We start from the raw sequence: 18,999 nt of genomic DNA on the forward strand, positions 1-18,999 counted from the left end.
TTTTTGACAAAGATTACTGAGTAATTAAAAAAAGAGAAGAGGTTTATTTTATCTTAGCTGAAAGCAATTAGTGGCAGAGATTCTCAAGGATTGGTTAAACAAGTCTAATATTAATGTTGTCTTATTTCAAAAGGACATGAGGTAGATATCTCTGTCAGATAGATCTAAATCTCACTACCAACTCCAGTACAATAATGTTTTTACTCTATAATTGGTACTTAAATTGTTTCATTATACATTAATCAGGATATAATCTATCAAGCGATACACTTTGACTTGTCAGCTAGATTGTTGAACAAACGGTAAGATGAATCTACGACTCGAGTTGCCAATGTTTTTTCACATCTTCAAGAATCAAGATCATTATTACTAGTATCAGTAGTATGAGATCTTGTATTATTAAATTCTTTTAAAATTTGGTGACTATAATTTTTACGAGGCATATGATTGTAATTTAACACAACATGAATTGAATTTGAGGGGCCGCCGAAATAATGGTAGATAATTGTACATAGTACGGATAATGCAAAAATAGTAAAGACTAGCCATTACTTCATCTACAATTCAACACATCAAATTAAGAATTCTAGCCCATACCGGGGCCTCTATTCTCTTGTTGCTTTTAGCATTTATGAATAATCAATATATGTCATGAATATAATTTATAAACATATGTTATTTATGAAAATTCTCTTGTTGTTTTTTAATGATTTTTTCTTATAAATAACGTCAATCATTCATAAAGGCAAGAAATGTAATGCAACCTTGTAAAAGAAGATTTAGGAGTGGCAAATCGCCCATATTAGAATTGGATAGTCAACCTGATAATCTAATCCGAACCTGACCAGTTAAGAAAACTCACAATGCGTTAGCAACACAATATAATATTGACACGACACACGATAAAACTTATTTTACACGAATAAACCCGTATTACACAATAAAACTTAGATTCACAACATCAAGAATAAGTAGATGCAAGATAATATAAAAGTGAATCAGTTATATTACTGATTACACTGAATCTGGACCTTCAATCAGACCATATAGAATCTAATGGAACTCTATCATAACTCTTCCTCCACTTTAAAACCATGGGAGACTAGTAGTGACATTCAAGCTGCTAGAAGTAAATTGTACATAACGAAACCTACTTGATTCAACCAACAGTCCATGATTGTGGAACCGTAATGGATATTTCACCTAACACAAAAGCTGTGTGCAAGAATTACTAATTTTAGTAACATCATATGCTCAATCAAACAACAATAATTTTCCAAATAATTATTCCTGTTATAAATGTACTACTCCCTCCATTCCATAGTAATGGAGGCAAAACTTTTCGACACGGAGATTAAGAAAAATTGTGTTAAGTGAGTTAAGTAAAGAAAGAATAAAGTGAAAAATGAAAAAGGTAGAGAGATGAAGAGAGAAAAAAGTAAGAGATAATAAAGTAGGTGGAAAAAATATGTTGACTTTTACTAAAAACGAAAATGACTCTATTACTGTAAAACATATCAAAATGACAAAATGACTTTATTAGGATGGAATTGAGGGAGTACTAATAAAGAGTAGGAGTATATATGATTAACCAAATAATCTTAGTGCATATTTATGCTTAGATTCCTCTAGCAGCCAGTCTGAGTCATGCGTGGAAAACAAGGCCTCCTTCTCCCAATGTGGCCTAAATATTGAAGACTAGATTCTAGGGTAGCAGAATATATATTGAAGCAGAAAAAGAAATTGTGGGTGATTTTTGTCTTGTACATCCAGTTTATAATTTACAGCTATGAATCAGAGAACAATCTCAGACATTCTCCAGCCTAGGTCTCCTGTCATAAAATTTGAATAAGCTTTTAGTGAAGTGAGACATATCAAATTCAATTTCAGACCACTATGTATGTTTGCAGAAACCAATGCTGCGAAAGTCTAGCACTGCCCTTCACTTCTTTTTTTGCTTTCTTTTAGTACAAGTTGGTTGTATTTTGTATTCACCATAAATCAAGAAATATAGATAGAATATCTCTTTGTCTGTGATGTGCTGTATTTTATCTATGTTTGTGGCAATAATTGAGACTCGATGCAAAAAATGGCAAACTAGGTGGACTACATTGAGAAAAATCTTGATGTTGGACAGCTAGAGATAAAAAAAAAGGGCTGAGGATTAAAATGAGGAATTTTCAAAGATTGGTGATAAATATTTAAAGGAGTTGCTTTATGGGGATGCATTGATATGAATTTCATCTAAATATGATGTCCTCTGTTTTTAGATGGGAAAGGAAAAAGATAAGGAAAGGATAGGAAAGGAAATTGCAGAGCAAAATATGAGAGCTTATGATAAATGGTCGAGTCAACTCTCCATTCACACACGTGCCATCACGTGCCTCGGCCAAAGATGTGTTTCCCCACAGAATCATAGTAACCAAAACACACATATTCGTGCATGTTTTCACTCTCTAACGTGCAATTTAGAATACAATATCTCGATTGTAAATAAACATAACAAATTCAATTCAAGTCTGCCGTGAAATAAAAAAACAGTATCCGTTCTAGGATCTAAATAATTATTTTGCAAGTTATAATTTTATGTGGGCTTTCGAAAATCGAAACGATCTAAACGACCTCAGGCGGAGCTTATTTCCATATAATTACATACACTTGCATCCACAAGTAGTAAAACTTTTTTTAACTCTCCGGGTATGTTTTCCATCCACCATCTAAGTTAAAGAAAGAAAAATAGATAAAATTACTCCCACCGTCCATCAATAAACTTTTTATTTTACCATTTTCTTCTATCTACTACTCTTCTGTCTCATTTTGCCATTTTTGGGTGTCCATAAAAATTAGTCTCAGTTCAAAAATGGAAACTTTTTCTTCCACTTTATCTACTTTTTTTCATCCTCTCTCGTACTTTTTCCCCTTTCTCTCATATTTTACCTATTTTTTCTCCATCTCTTTCTTACTTTACCAATTTATCATTGAAACCCGTGCCGTCCACAAATGAGACTATTTTTTGTAGACGGTTTTACTAACTATTTTTGATAATGAATCTTATATTCCACTAACTTTATCTCACTCACATTTCATTATAAAACTAATATATAAAAATATGACCCATCTTCCATTAATCTCTTCAACTAGTTTCTAGTATTACATTTCTTAAAAGTCATGTCCGATTAAATATATCCTTGTATTGGTGTATGGAGGAAGTACGTTAGAGCATCCCCATCGGTGCTTGTGGGGAAGGACGGCGTCCTTGCCATCGGCACGGCATGCCCCTGTCCGTCGTTGTGCTCTTGCCAACGGCACGACTCTGCTCGATGCATCGAGCACATCTGTGCCGCTGAGCAGGGCGACGTGGCCCGTTTCTATTGGCCGTTGGCATTTTGTTTCATTTTTTAAATCGAAAATAATACCAAAAATTAAAAATATAGTCGTTTTATTCCCCTTTTTTAATTTTTTTTTTTAAAAAATTAATCCAAAAATCATCTATAAGTACACACATTCATCATCCATTTTTTCATGCAACTCATCTGCATCTTCCTCTCTCACTCAAACCCTCTCTAAATTCAAAAGTGGATATCAACGATATCATATCGGCCACGAGTAGTGGGTTTTTTTAATTTCATGAATTTAATTATGTAATTTTTAATTTTTAGGATTTTAATTATGTAATTTTTAATTTTTAGGATTTTAATTATGTAATTTTTAATTTTTTAGTAATTAGTAATAGTATTTTGGATATTTTTAATGCATTTTAATATTGTGGAATTTTTTTTATTTAAATTGAATAATAGAATGGTGGGATCCTTGAGCATGTCCTTACGAAAGAGTGTGGATGTGGGTGTTGTGATCTTGCTAAAGAGCAGAGAGTAAAAAATGAATAAAACCATGCTCTTGCCAAAGAGCATGGACGTGGATGCTCTTATTAAAGACTTCTCAACAATAACATAAAAAAATATTCAGGACAACTTTCTTGCTCCGAACTTTATCCCATATCCATTTCCATCTCGTCTATGTAGGAAAATTGCATAATAGTGAATCTAAATACTAGTCTTTCCATTCCTTGATAATAGAGAAACTTCTTATCGGTATGGAGATTAATAATAAGGGTTATTTGCCTGTAAATACATGAACTTTCAACCTTTTTTTGTTTTTCCCCTAAACTTTAATTTTTGAATACAAATACATGAACTTTAGTTTTTTCTGATTTTTCTCCAAAATAAAAAATCAAAGCTGATGTGGCAATGTGGGAATCAAACTACGTCGTTTTGATCTAATAAGTTTTACAAAATAAAAATAAATTCCATATCATCATCTTCCTCACTTATTTCTATTCCTTTCTTTTTCTCTTTGACTGTTCATTCTTTCTTCCTTTCTAACCCAGTAGTCATAAACTCAACGGCGGAGATGAAGCCGCCTCCGTTCCTGTCCTGCTGGCAGAACCTCTGGTATAGTGAAACTATCTCCTGCTGGGAAACTACACATACACATAATTATTAATAGTTAGCAACTAAAATAACACAAGAACAATGCACATTCACAATTCTGGTCAATTCTATTTCAATTCTTTTTCTTTTTCTTTTTTTACTAACCCTGATCGTAACCACGGTCAACCTTTCCTGAACTAATATAAAAACCAACAGAAAATCGAACAAGCTAAATAGGGAATTGAGAAAGGCAGCCAGCCAGCAACTTTAGGGAATCAAATGTAAGTTTTATGTCTCACATATGTGACATGTGTAGAATCCTAAATAGAATTGGATTTTAATATAATACATTAACTTGGTATTAGACACAATTTTTCCCTAATTATTTAGCTATCAATTAATTATTGGTCTTCAATCAATTAATTAGCCATAACGTATATTGCAGGCAGAAACGAAAAGTCATTGCCTCAAATAAAAGGAATATCTTCGTTCCTATTACTGCTCAATTAGAGAATATACATATATGGTATGATTGCAATTAGTTTAATAGTTAATATTAAAATAATGGATTGTAATCAATTAGTGGTAACAATTGATTGAGGAATAACGTGTGTATCAATTGATTTAATAAAACTATATATTAATTATTTTGGGCCTCTTTGATGGAAAGGGCTTTTAGGGTTTGATAATTAGGGTTTGTCCTCTCTCTGCCTATAAATACAAGTGTGGTGATCTCATCAAATCACACACATCAAGAGAACACATAAACGAGGGAAAGAGAGAGAAACAAATCCTTGGAGTTGGAGTTGCGCCACTACGCCATAGAAAGTCCGAGGAAATCGTCTCCTCCTTCCTCAATCGCTTCCGCTATGGATCGCCAAGGTATATCTCGATCCTATTAAGTTTATGGTTTACGTGAAATACATGTTGTTCAAAGATCTTACTTTACTTATATTCAATTATATAGTCTTGAATATATATGATGATAAATAATGTCTAACATGTGGTATCAGAGCATGGTTGAGAACTCATGTATTTTCGTATGATTGAAAACCATATTTTTTTAAATTTATTTTGCACAAATTATTGTGAATAAATCGGTTATTTAATATTGTTGGGATAATATGAATTCTAATCCCAATTAATGTATTACGTGTTTAGTGAATATGTATATGCAAACTTATCAAACTCATCTTACGCGTTGATTCGTGGTTTTCATATCAAAACTGATTCTGCCCAAAATATATTTTTTTTTATTCACATGATTTGATTATGTATTGATTATTCTATCGTACTGGTTTATTGTTTCTGTACGACCCTGCGTTGATTGATTTTGTGATTTAATCTGATTAGTTTTGTTCACATAATATATTTGTGAATTGTATTGGATAATTACTTTATTAATTAATGGTTGTTCATTCTATGTGATTATATTTGATATATATTCGCATATGTTGTGTATAAGAATGATTGTTATTATTGCCATATAAAATTTGATTATATTATGTTTATTTTGCAATCACCAAAGTGAGGTAAAATAAGAAGAGTTTATAATCAAATATTTATATGAAAATCTATTTAATCAATTATTCATCATGCTTGTTGTGGCTGTAATGCATATTCATGTTTGTTTGTCATAACGATTCTAGATTCCCAAAGGAAATAGTGTTTTTGTGATGTAACGAACACTAATGGTGGTAATTTTAAATTGGTGATTACCCAAAGGTAACGTTAATTTATTTATTACTCAATTACTGAATTAGTGAATATTGAAAGCATGATGTTTATTATTGTATGCAAAACTGCCCAAAGGAGTTTTTCATAATTATGTCTTATTATATGGATTTTCAAATTAATGTTTGTGTTATTATTCAAAGCTTTATGTGAGCACTCATGTTCTTAATTTTCCCTATAATTGCAGCATCATTTTCTACTAGTTTGTTTACTTCAAACGTTCCCCAACTTAATGGAACCAACTTCTCTGAATGGAAAGAGAAACTTGAGTTCACCCTGGGAGTGATGGACTTAGACCTAGCATTGTTGAATGATAAGCCAACTGATCTTTCTTATGAAAGTAGTTCGGCTGAGATCACTGCCCATAATGCTTGGGAAAAATCTAACAGGCTAAGTTTGCAGTTCATCAGAATGTCTGTTGCCGATAATATTAAGGCAAGCCTCCCAGCGACTGATGTTGCAAAGGAATATTTGCAAAATGTTGAAGATCGCTTCAAAACTGCAGACAAGTCTCTTGCAGGAAAACTTATGAAGGATCTTATTAGCATGCGATATGATGGTTCTCGGACCATGTACGAGCATGTGATGGACATGAACAACATTGCTTCCAAGCTGGGAAAGTTAGGATTACCGGTGGATAAGGGTTTCCTTGTCCAATTCATTCTAACTTCCTTGCCTCCTCAGTATGGGCCATTCCAAATTCACTATAACACTATAAAGGATAAGTGGACTCTAAATGAATTGGGAAATATGTTGGTCCAAGAGGAGGAAAGGCTGAAGGAGCATGGAATGAGTGCATCTCATGCTCACATTGCAACTGAAGGAGCATCTAAGAAAGTTGGGAATATGCCGGACAAAGGCAAGAAACGTGCACCTCCCAAAAGGAATGTGAACTCTCAAACCAAGCTTAAGAAGAAGGGCAATAATGACAAGTGCCGTTTCTGTGGAAAGGATGGACATTTTCAGAAGGACTGCGACAGACGTCGTCAGTGGTTTGAAAAGAAAGGTGAATTCTTAGGATTCACAAGCTTTTTTGAATCAAATATGATCGTTGTTCCATCTAATACTTGGTGGATTGATTCTGGTGCTAATGTTCATGTTTCGAATTCCTTGCAGGGATTCCTTATGACCCAAACCACAAGACCAAATGAGAACTTCTTGCTTATGGGAAATCGGAATAAGGCTCCAGTCGAAGCTATTGGGACATACCGATTAATTTTAGATAATGGTTTTCATTTGGACTTGTATCACACCCTTTATGTTCCGACTCTTTCTAGAAATTTAATTTCTGTTTCGAAACTTGATTATGATGGGTTTAATTTTGAGTTTGGGAATAATTGTTTTACTTTATTTAAGAATTCCAATATTATTGCTTCTGGTTTTATTGTTGATGGTTTATACCAATTATTTCTTAATAATTCAGAAGCGTGTATGGCCCTGCAAAATAATGACGAAACCAAACATAGTGCGATGAATAAAAATTCATCATTCTTATGGCATAAAAGACTGGGACACATTTCCAGTGAAAGAATTAAGAGGCTTGTAAAGGATAATATTCTTTCGAATTTAGACTTTACAGACTTTACTGTTTGTGTGGATTGTATTAAAGGTAAACAAACCAAACACAATAAGAAAAGTGCCACAAGAAGCACTGAGCTCCTTGAAATTATACATACAGATATTTGTGGACCTTTTGATGTCCCAACATTTGGTGGAGAAAAGTATTTTATCACCTTTATTGACGATTATTCGCGTTATGGATATATTTATTTATTGCATGAAAAATCTCAGGCAGCAGAAACACTTGAACATTTTGTGACTGAGGTTGAAAGGCAATTAAATAGAAAGGTGAAAATTGTTCGATCTGATAGGGGTGGTGAATTTTATGGTCGTACCACTGAAATGGGTCAATTACCTGGACCATTTGCCAAATACTTAGAAAAGCATGGCATTTGTGCGCAATACACAATGCCTGGTACGCCTCAGCAGAATGGTGTTGCTGAAAGACGTAACCGAACTCTCATGGAAATGGTTAGAAGTATGTTGAGCAATTCTACCTTGCCCATATCGTTGTGGATGTATGCTCTAAGAACCGCTATGTATGTATTAAACCGGGTTCCTAGTAAGGCTGTGCCAAAGACTCCCTTTGAACTTTGGACAGGTAGGAAACCTAGTTTGCAGCACCTTCATGTTTGGGGCTGTCCAGCGGAGGCTAGAGTATACTCCCCGCAAGAAAAGAAATTGGATTTCAGAACAGTCAGCGGTTACTTTATTGGTTACCCGGAAAAATCCAAAGGGTATAGGTTTTATTGTCCTAATCATAGCATGAGAATTGTTGAAACTGGAAATGCAAGATTCTTTGAGAATGGTGAGATCAGTGGGAGTTCTGACCCTCGTAATGCGGTCATTAGTGAAATAAGGGTAGAATTCCCTATTCCCTTAATTCCTCAAGAATCAAGTGTACCAAATATTGTTGAACAACCTAACAATATTGAACACTTGAATGACCAACCACTTAATGATGATGCCGAAGTCATTGAAATAGATGTGGAAGAACCACCTCCAGAAGTGCCACTAAGGCGTTCTTAACGAGAACGAAAATCGGCAATTTCTGATGACTATTTGGTATATCTCCAAGAATCTGAATGTGATATAGGGATACGCAACGATCCAGTTTCATATTCACTAGCCATTAAGAGTAATAATTCTAATAAATGGGTTGATGCCATGATAGAAGAGTTGAAATCTATGGATTTTAATGAAGTCTGGGACCTTGTCGCATTGCCTGATGGACACAAGTGCATCGGGTGTAAATGGGTCTTCAAGACCAAATTCGACATGAACGGTTTAATCGAACGATTTAAAGCCAGACTTGTTGCCAAAGGTTACACTCAGAAAGATGGTGTTGATTATAAAGAGACCTTCTCTCCTGTATCAAAGAAGGACTCACTTAGAATTATTTTGGCACTTGTAGCCCATTTCGACTTAGAACTACATCAAATGGATGTGAAAACTGCTTTTCTGAATGGTGATTTGGAAGAAGAAGTCTACATGGAACAACCTGAAGGCTTCATTAAGAAAGGGAATGAACATTTAGTCTGCAAACTTAAGAAATCAATTTATGGACTGAAACAGGCTTCTCGACAATGGTATTTTAAATTCCATGACACTATTACTGCTTTTGGTTTTAAAGAAAACACTGTTGATCGGTGTATATACCTCAAGGTTAGTGGGAGCAAGTTCATATTTTTGGTTCTGTATGTTGATGATATATTGCTTGCTAGTAGTGATCTTGGATTACTACATGACACTAAGAATTATCTCTCTAAAAATTTCGACATGAAAGATATGGGTGAGGCATCCTACGTGATTGGAATAGAAATATCACGAGATCGATCACGTGGAGTGTTAGGATTGTCTCAGAAAAACTACATAGATCGAATTTTAGAGAGATATGGGATGAGTGCATGTTCCCCAAGTGTTGTTCCAATTCATAAAGGTGACAAATTCAGTTTGGATCAATGTCCAAAAACTGAATTGGAACGTAAAGAGATGGAAAATATTCCTTATGCATCTATTGTGGGAAGTTTGATGTATGCTCAAGTCTGTACTAGACCAGACATCAGCTTTGCAGTTGGAATGCTAGGCCGTTACCAAAGTAACCCTGGTGTTGAACATTGGAGAGCTGCAAAGAAGACAATGAGATACTTAAAGGGGACAAAAGATTTTATGCTCACATTTAGGAAATCTGATCAATTAGAAGTGATTGGATATTCCGATTCAGATTATGCTGGATGTGTCGACTCTAGAAAATCAACCTTTGGTTATATTTTTCTTATGGCTGGAGGAGCCATATCATGGAAGAGTGCCAAGCAGAGTTCTATTTCGACATCTACCATGGAAGCTGAATTTATAGCTTGCTTTGAAGCATCTATTCAAACTACGTGGTTGCGAAATTTTATTTCAGGACTTGGTGTTGTCTCCTCAATATCCAAGCCCTTGAAATTGTATTGTGATAATAGTGCAGCCGTGTTTTTCTCTAAGAATGACAAGTATTCAAAAGGAGCTAAACACATGGAATTAAAGTTTCTTGTCGTCAAAGATGAAGTTCGGGAACAAAGAATATCTATAGAACATATAAGCACACAGCTTATGGTTGCTGATCCATTGACTAAGGCATTACCGCCTAAGACATTTATGGAACAAGTTAACAGAATGGGTCTTGGGTATGGAAATGTCTAATCTTTATGTTTCCATGTTGGTTCAGACACTTAAGTTATAGATATTTTGAATTCAATAAAGTTGTTTCTACTTTTCCTGCATATACTTATTATTTGATATGCATATGTACGTTTTTAGTATTAATGCAGGAGGTCTTGAAATAAGACAATTACGGACGCGGTGTCACTTATAGATTATATTAGAGTGGATATTGGTGATGTGGTACATGGAAGGAATTATATCGATTGAATGATATACGCCCGCCATGACCCGCATTAGTAGTCTCTCTAATATAATACTTATGTTTACCAATGATGAAAGTATTTATAAAGTCCAATATTATGCGCGCCTTATGTTTACTATGTCTATTTTACTGTGGCTCTGTCAAGTGTGACAAGTGGGAGAATCGAAAACTTTGTGCCCCACATGTTCGCCAAGTGGGAGAATGTAAGTTTTATGTCTCACATATGTGACATGTGTAGAATCCTAAATAGAATTGGATTTTAATATAATACATTAACTTGGTATTAGACACAATTTTTCCCTAATTATTTAGCTATCAATTAATTATTGGTCTTCAATCAATTAATTAGCCATAACGTATATTGCAGGCAGAAACGAAAAGTCATTGCCTCAAATAAAAGGAATATCTTCGTTCCTATTACTGCTCAATTAGAGAATATACATATATGGTATGATTGCAATTAGTTTAATAGTTAATATTAAAATAATGGATTGTAATCAATTAGTGGTAACAATTGATTGAGGAATAACGTGTGTATCAATTGATTTAATAAAACTATATATTAATTATTTTGGGCCTCTTTGATGGAAAGGGCTTTTAGGGTTTGATAATTAGGGTTTGTCCTCTCTCTGCCTATAAATACAAGTGTGGTGATCCCATCAAATCACACACATCAAGAGAACACATAAACGAGGGAAAGAGAGAGAAACAAATCCTTGGAGTTGGAGTTGCGCCACTACGCCATAGAAAGTCCGAGGAAATCGTCTCCTCCTTCCTCAATCGCTTCCGCTATGGATCGCCAAGGTATATCTCGATCCTATTAAGTTTATGGTTTACGTGAAATACATGTTGTTCAAAGATCTTGCTTTACTTATATTCAATTATATAGTCTTGAATATATATGATGATAAATAATGTCTAACATCAAAGTGAAGTAAAATTTTGAGGAATTTTGAAAAAGAAAGGTGAAAAAATGGAATTGAGCAGACCAAGGAGAATTGAAGGTGTTGCTGCAGTGCTCTTGAACCTCTTCAATGTCGTACTGGGTGAGCATGGATGAGCTGTTGCCCATGATAAATAAATGAGGAAGATGATGACATGGAATTTATTTTTATTTTGTAAAATTTATTAAATCAAAACGCCGTAGTTTTGATTGCCACAGTGCCACCTCAACTTTGATTTTTTATTTTGGGGAAAAATCAGAAAAAAACTAAAGTTCATGCATTTGTATTCAAAAATTAAAGTTTAGGGGAAAAACCAAAAAAAGTTGAAAGTTCATGTATTTCCAGGCAAATAACCTTAATAATAATGTGTTAAGTGGATAGCGAATAACATAAGAGTGATAAAGAGAAAATTAAATAAAAGAGATCGATACTTTTTATCAAAAATAAACATGACTCAATTATTTTAGAATTTCTCAAAATAGAAAAATACTGACTCAATTAACATGGAATTGAGAGAATAATAAAATGCATAAAATTGAAGGAGAAAAGATAGGAATTTTTAATTTACGTCACATTCGGAAGTTCAAAAGAATCTGAACAATTTCAGCCCAGACCAAATTCATCTGCATAGTTACTGCTTCAGCTTAAATTTTAAAATGATAGCGGAAAAATAGAAATGATCCGACTTCAGAAAGAGCGACAAAGGATCCAAATGCAACGACTGTTTTTCAGTTTTTCTGTATACCTTTGTCTCTGCAAAACAATTAACTAGTCGTTTTCATATCTACACCATTTTGGGCTCAAAATATAGTTTCTTGCTTATTCGCTCTCTCTACACACACACAGTTCACAGTCCCGCTTGAGCAAGTTTTGTTTGATTTCAGCTGGACACGGTTCAATTTGGCAATTGGATTGGTGAAATGAACATCAAATCTCGAATTCACAGCTGAGATTGTAAATGGCGGTTAAAGGGGTTGATTTCAAGTGGTAGGGTCTTTCACTGCAACTTTCCAGTTCCATTTCGTTGATTTAATGAAGCAGATATTTTGTTTTTCTCTTCATAGGTGATGTAGTTCACGTGCAATTTCTTGATTTTAGGCGCATATGTCTCGATGGTTTCAAAATTTATGGCTTAAAGTTCTGATTTTTGAATTTGGGTTTTAAATTCTTGCAGATATGATGGGTTCTTCTTGTTGCTACAAGTATGTATCCTTTTCATGTTCTACAATTCATTTCATGATTCCTGGTAAATTTATCAATACTTGCGCCTGTTTGGTTGAGTATAATCTATCTTGTATAGTATTTTAGAATTATTGTGGCAATCAACTGGAAGAGATACCATTCGTGTGCATACCCCTTGCATATATGGACTGTGGTGAGCTTGCTATAAGCTTTCAAGAAGGGAAAAAATGGTATATTTATCTTTTGTAGGGATATTGAGATTGTTAGTAATCACAATTTTGTTTTATCTCTCCTTGTTGTTAGGTTGACTATACGACTACGTTTATTTTCCGGCTCTTGATGTTTGTGGATAATGGTTTAGCTGCTGGAATGGGATTGTAAGGACCTTTCTCCTCCAAGCCTTGATTAATAGTAGTATTTGCATACAATCTTTATTTAGGATGTAATGCACTATATTGATGTAAATCTTGGTCACAATATTTGGAAAGAGGTTAGGCAATAGGAGTTTTTTCTTTAGTAAAAAGGAAACAAAGTACTTACGATGTGCATCTAAGTAACTGGTGCATTTGGATAAAGAATGATAACAGTTTCATTCATTTACAAATGTTCAGATTCAGGAGATGCTTTTATAATAAATTAATAACCTTAGCCTTGTCGACAATTACTCAGGGACCTCGGTTGGCAGCAGAGGTATCAACTATTTTATGGAAGGATTGTTGTACTTTCCATCCTTGTTCTGCTCCTTTATCCCTTCCTTTTGGCTTGGACGGTCATTGGTACTCTCTGGTTCACTCGTTCAAGAAACTGCGTAAGTTTCTCTTTCTCTCGTCTTTGCATCAGCTAGTAGAAGTAGACCTTATTTAGAATAATTTTTTCAGTTGCCAGAAGATGGTCAAAAATGGGGAATCCTTATTTGGCTGCTTTTCAGCTATTCTGCACTCGTTTGCATTGCTTGCATCTGTGTGGGAAAGATAAGTGACGCCTTTACTTAGAAGTTAGAACCTGCGTTACTTTATTCGAGCTTTTGTAGGCCGAATTAAGATGGAGATTGTGTCATATGCGTTTTAACAGATTGTTCTTTTAACAAAACATGTATTCTAAGTTGATCTTTCTCCATATCTTGCAGTGATTAACAAGGAGACAAGCGCATCTATTGCGTGCACAACAAGGGATCCCTGTTTCAGAATATGAAGCAAGTCCATTTAACTTATTGTTCATTCAATAGTTTTACACACTTATATGCACAAATATACTGTGCTTAAGCGAAGTGGTCCTTGGGCAACGTTTTGCTCGACAAACCATGACAATGAGTTCACTAGTTTACAAGATTTATCTTTATTTGAAGTTGATTTCCTTCATATATCCTTCACATGTGGATGTCTTTGTTGGGAAAGATTTCGTAGAGTCCTAGGACACGTTAAGTTGCTGATCAAATGATAGTGGCTCTCAGTGATAACAATACGATTTCAGTTACTGATCCGTTCTCCTCGAACGTAACTGATTGTTAACTATGTGTTATTTCTCATATAGGTTTAGTCGACATGGTACTCTTAGAGTCCCAGATCGGGGAATTGAAACTGCTGGGAAAGAGATGAGTGTCCAATACGCTTGGAGGAGTTTCGTGTTGGAAACGAGGTAAATCTATTTTGGTCGAATCCGTGTGTTTATTAATCAGAGTAAAAGATTCACTATCTGTTATAGGCGAGGTTTGCCTTGTGCTCACAATTTTCACGTGGAGTGCATCGACGAGTAGCTCTGGCTCAACGTGAAGTGCCCAAGATGCTGTTGCTCTGAATTCCCGAACCTCGACTCGAGTGCATTGTCGAACATCCACACAGATACAGAGAGGCCCTCTAGCAATGTTGCCACTGCAGTTCAATACATGAGAAACCAGACTCCTAGCCAGAGCTATCTGTTGAGACTGCAGGGATTGCTCCGCCCCGTATGGTTGGAGAACAGCAGCAAGGGGGATGCTGCAGAAACACCGTCGAGTCGAGGGCTGTCGCATAGCTCGGAGCATGTGCGGGTGGTTCATGAAGAACCTACTAATAGATGAAAAAGGGCTGAATTTTGTGTATTATTCGATTGCACATTGCACTGACATTTCTTATGATTTAATTTGATCTACATTTTTTATATTGAGACTGCTTCTTTAAGGCGTAAATTAGACTGCATGAACTTGTAAAAGAAAATATGTTAATTTTTTGTATTTATATATGTGGAAATATTTTTGAATTACAATGGATAGTATGAATAATTATGAAAGTTATACTATATTTTTAACATGTTATCATATGTCACAAGCAAATACTCATCACATTCGCAATGGTTTCCCTCTATTAATTAACATAGATATGGAGTGTTTTCCATCAGATATTATTCTCCTAGTTGGGGATTATCGGTAATAAGATAGTTGTATTAATTGATCCCCAAAAAAGATTACCTGCATTAATAATTATATCGCGTACATGCTATGTACTTAGCATTTCCATCACCAACTATCCCACAACACAAGCCATGCATAGTAGCAACTCATTTTAAAGAACAAAATTACTCCATATTTATGATGAAAATATTGAATCAATATAAAATATGGAGTACTATTAATCAATTACTCCACTTAACACAAACAATATACTCCTCAAGAGTCAGTTAATTAACCTTCTTCCCCCAAATAAAATGTTACCGTTTGAAATCAAGAAACAACACAACATATACATAAAACCCTAATTTAATCCAAAATCCGACGACCAAAACTCAGGCGCCGGCCGCGTGATTCCCCGGCGGCAGCCTCACAAGGGCGAAGCACAGCTCCCGATGAACCCGGAAACACCACAACTGCACCACCACCCCAACCCTCAACCTATTCTTCGCCACAATCGCATTCCACGTCCCATTGATCACGTAGCTCGACGACGTCTTCCCTCCGTCCTTCTTCGCCATGTCCCACCGGCACAGCTTCGCCCTCTCCGCCGCCGGAGACGGCCCCACAACCCTCACATCCAAGTAGTTCTTCTTCTTGCCCTCGCCATAGCCGCGGAGGTGCTCCTTCTCTCCCTCCGTCAAGAAGTCGTCCGCGATCTGGTTCATCGGGATCGACAGCCGGTTGTGGCCGCTGCTCAAGTCCGTCCCGTACAGCTGCTTCTGTATCACCAATCTCGCCTCCGGCGCCGGCGCGTTCGCCCCACGCGCCATCTCTTCGATCGCGTTCTTGAATCTTTCAGGCAGCGTGGGGCGTTCGTCTCCGTTGTTGATGTTGTTGGCGGGGTTTGGGATCTTTCTCCTCTTTGGCTCGGAAGAGGAGGGTTTCTCTATTTTCCGCTTGGGGCGTGTTTGGGCGGTTTTGCGCTCGTGGTTGTATATCTCCGTTGCTCGTTCCACCGTCGCGAGTAGAACGTCGAAGAGGCTGCCTTTCGTGTCGAGTTTGTGTTTCAGATCGTCGATTGCTATGTCTCGGAGCAACATCTTAATTTTTTTGGTGTGGAGAAATGGTGAGGGTGGTGGGATTTTATAGACGTAATGAAGGTTTTTTTCCGTTACATATATATGGAAAGAATTTGTAATTTCGTATATGGTAATTTTCCTAGTGGAGATGGGAGAAGAGATTTTAATTTAATTCAACTGGGGTGGGGTATTTTAATTTAATTCAACTGGCCGGGGTATTTTGTATCTTTCAAAACAACCAATTACAAGATAACTTTTTTACATTTTTCTTATAAATTGTCCAATTGATTTAGAGTCAAGAGAAAATGTATGATTGTTAGAATTTACCTTGACCAAAATTGCGTGATTTCTATAATAATTTAACTTAGGAATACTGTGTACGTATGGATCATACGGACAAATGAGGGTTCCAAGTTCAGTAGTTCGTTTCAATAATAAGAGATAAAAAATGAAATAAACAATATGTTTAGGAAAATAAAATAAAATTTAATCATAAAAACTAATGCTTTAAGAACTTAATTATGACTCAAGGATAGTGATAAGAAAATAACTAAATTTTAATGATTAGAGATAGACCGAAATAGAAAAATGTGATTAAGAAAACATAAGTTATTTTAAGGGGTATGACCTCATATTAACTAAAACGATCAAAAAATAACTTTCTTATTTAATTACCCCTCTGTTTCTTGATAGTTGAGTCATTTTATCATTGTGTGAAGTTTCTTCATAGTTGAATCATTTCCATATATGATAACTTTTTTCTCTTTCTTACTTTTCTCTCTTACTTTATTCTCTCTACTTTATTCACTTTATACTTTATTCTTTCTACTTTTTCCTCTCTCTTACTTTTTTATCTATTTATTTAACACACCCAGCATTCATTTCTAAAACTTCGTGTCGAAAAGTTTCGCCTCAACTATGAAAAAACAGAGGGAGTATTTAATTCTACAATATGATTTAGTTATTCATAGATTACTACTCCATGACCAAGTAACTAAATTAATGAGTTCAAATAGCTTATTTATAATTACTTAATAAATCATGATCAGCCAACTTACCATCAATAATTATAATATCTACCATTATCAAAAACAAATAATGGTAGATAAATTATGTTTTTTCAATTTATTAAAATATTTTAAATAAATAAAAGTTATAGTTTCAAAATCCTAATACATTTCAAGATACAACAATGAGAAATCATAATTTAATAAATCTTAATATGAAAAAAAAAATCACAATTCAATGGATTTTAATTTGAGAAAATTATTTTCCCTACCAACTTCATTTTCCTTCAAAACAAACGAGACGTCTTCCATCTCCTTGCACCTATTGTGCTTACAACAATATGTTCATCGACTGACTCCTCAGACAAGTAAAGAAAAATAGGTATTGTGTTCGAGTTATGTACAAATAACCACAAGTAATATGAAAGACAAAACACAAAGAATTAATACCCATTTCAATATGACAGTGTATCGTTATATAAGGGTGATATCAAGCCAAAAATGTTCACTTACTTATAATTTTTGGATACATGATATGATAAAAGAGCAAACGAATATAAAATTAGCGAACCCTAACCTTAGTCAAAAATAAGATTCACTTGGGAACTAAACAACCATGTAAAACGACAATCATCCACCAATAAATTCATCGAGGACGATAGCAAAATAAAGTAACATTTTTTGGATGAAAATGCTCTAAGTCAAAAATTGACAAGCAAAGTACATCGAGGACGATAGCAAAATAAATACACCAGCAACAATACATGAAAATATTAACAAAAACAAACAACAGTTTCACACAAATCATGTACGAAGATGTATGGGCCTGCAGCACACAACAAATTTAAGCAAACATGAAATTGAAATCTAAAAATCACAAATAGCAAAAGAAAAGAGAAACTTCAAAGGAAAACAGAAACTAAAGTAAAGTCCGATATTGCACGCCGCCAACCCAAACATAATATCGTGGACTAAAAGAATTAGGCGCCGGGTTTAGGAAGTAACATATACTCCATATATTTATCAAACTATGAAACTAACCATGTAAATTTTTTCTCAAGATCAGGATCGATTCTTGTATTGCTGAAATAGAAGCCATCAGATCTTACTACCCAAAAACATAAGTTTCTATCGTGGACGTCTGGAGCATTACATCTATCTCTCCAATGGTCATTAAACACACGAAAAGCTCTGTGTTTTCGTCCCCACAAAAACTCACAGGAGAAACGAGTTGTTCCCCAAATACTTGGTCGAAATACCCAATGATTTTCGTGCTTTGGATGTAGTGTAAAATTCCCAAGATCGTCGTCTTTAGAGGCACAATGAACTATCAATGGTGTAGTCTTGTTGATGTGAATGTCATTGTAAATTCCAACTTCGATTTTAGGCAGAAGAATAAAACTTGCATGCCCAAAATCAACAAATACTATTAAAATAACTAGTATGGCCAAGAATGTAGTCAAATGACCCATCTAGAAAATTATACTATTAATTGGCTTTCTTTTGTACTCCTATGTAGGTGAGTTGTGTTACCTACATAACTTCTTAATTTATATACATTGTTGGTTGGAAGATGTACCTTTCTAATTTGTAATCTTCAAAATATTGAGAAGGAATTCATCAAACTCTCCATTGATTATCATTATGTAATCAAAATTTGTAATTGTATAATATCAATTTATTTCGAATTTCTTTAATTATTATCATAAAGTGGAAAGATGATGAAACTATTATTACACTTTTATGATTAGGTTATGATAATAGCATGAATTAATCTAAATTTGATTAGCTGC

General features: G+C 34.8%; 3 protein-coding genes across 7 annotated transcripts; 2 read left to right on the forward strand and 1 right to left on the reverse strand.

Annotated features, from left to right (window-relative positions):
* Nucleotides 1-6,601: 6,601 nt before the first annotated feature.
* Nucleotides 6,602-7,494, forward strand: LOC125199548 (uncharacterized). Its single transcript, XM_089063874.1, has 2 exons — nucleotides 6,602-7,170; nucleotides 7,281-7,494. The coding sequence occupies exons 1-2, from the start codon at nucleotides 6,693-6,695 to the stop codon at nucleotides 7,313-7,315; spliced, it is 513 nt and encodes a 170-aa protein (XP_088920000.1). The 5' UTR covers nucleotides 6,602-6,692; the 3' UTR covers nucleotides 7,316-7,494.
* A 4,660-nt stretch (nucleotides 7,495-12,154) lies between these two features.
* Nucleotides 12,155-14,891, forward strand: LOC125194044 (E3 ubiquitin-protein ligase SIS3-like). Of its 5 annotated transcripts, none has more exons than XR_016135251.1 (9): nucleotides 12,155-12,312; nucleotides 12,458-12,560; nucleotides 12,748-12,775; nucleotides 12,874-12,985; nucleotides 13,059-13,132; nucleotides 13,425-13,563; nucleotides 13,634-13,947; nucleotides 14,286-14,390; nucleotides 14,457-14,891. XR_016135251.1 is itself a non-coding variant. In XM_089064193.1 (9 exons), exons 3-7 carry the CDS (start codon nucleotides 12,750-12,752, stop codon nucleotides 13,745-13,747), a joined length of 420 nt encoding a protein of 139 aa, XP_088920319.1. In that variant the 5' UTR covers nucleotides 12,155-12,312; nucleotides 12,458-12,560; nucleotides 12,748-12,749; the 3' UTR covers nucleotides 13,748-13,947; nucleotides 14,286-14,390; nucleotides 14,457-14,891. The 5 variants fall into 5 exon arrangements, 2 of the variants coding, with proteins under 2 accessions (XP_088920319.1, XP_088920320.1); XR_016135250.1 differs by having other exon boundaries at nucleotides 12,874-12,948; XR_016135252.1 differs by having other exon boundaries at nucleotides 12,882-12,985.
* Nucleotides 14,892-15,512: 621 nt separating this feature from the next.
* LOC125194054 (putative B3 domain-containing protein At3g24850) lies at nucleotides 15,513-16,220 on the reverse strand. Its single transcript, XM_048092059.1, has one exon. It carries the CDS (start codon nucleotides 16,218-16,220, stop codon nucleotides 15,513-15,515), a length of 708 nt encoding a protein of 235 aa, XP_047948016.1.
* Between the last annotated feature and the right edge of the window lie 2,779 nt (nucleotides 16,221-18,999).

Source organism: Salvia hispanica, chromosome 2 (genome assembly GCF_029641045.1).
Source record: "Salvia hispanica isolate PSC_SH4W2 chromosome 2, Shi_PSC_v1, whole genome shotgun sequence".
Lineage (NCBI taxonomy): Eukaryota > Viridiplantae > Streptophyta > Magnoliopsida > Lamiales > Lamiaceae > Salvia > Salvia hispanica.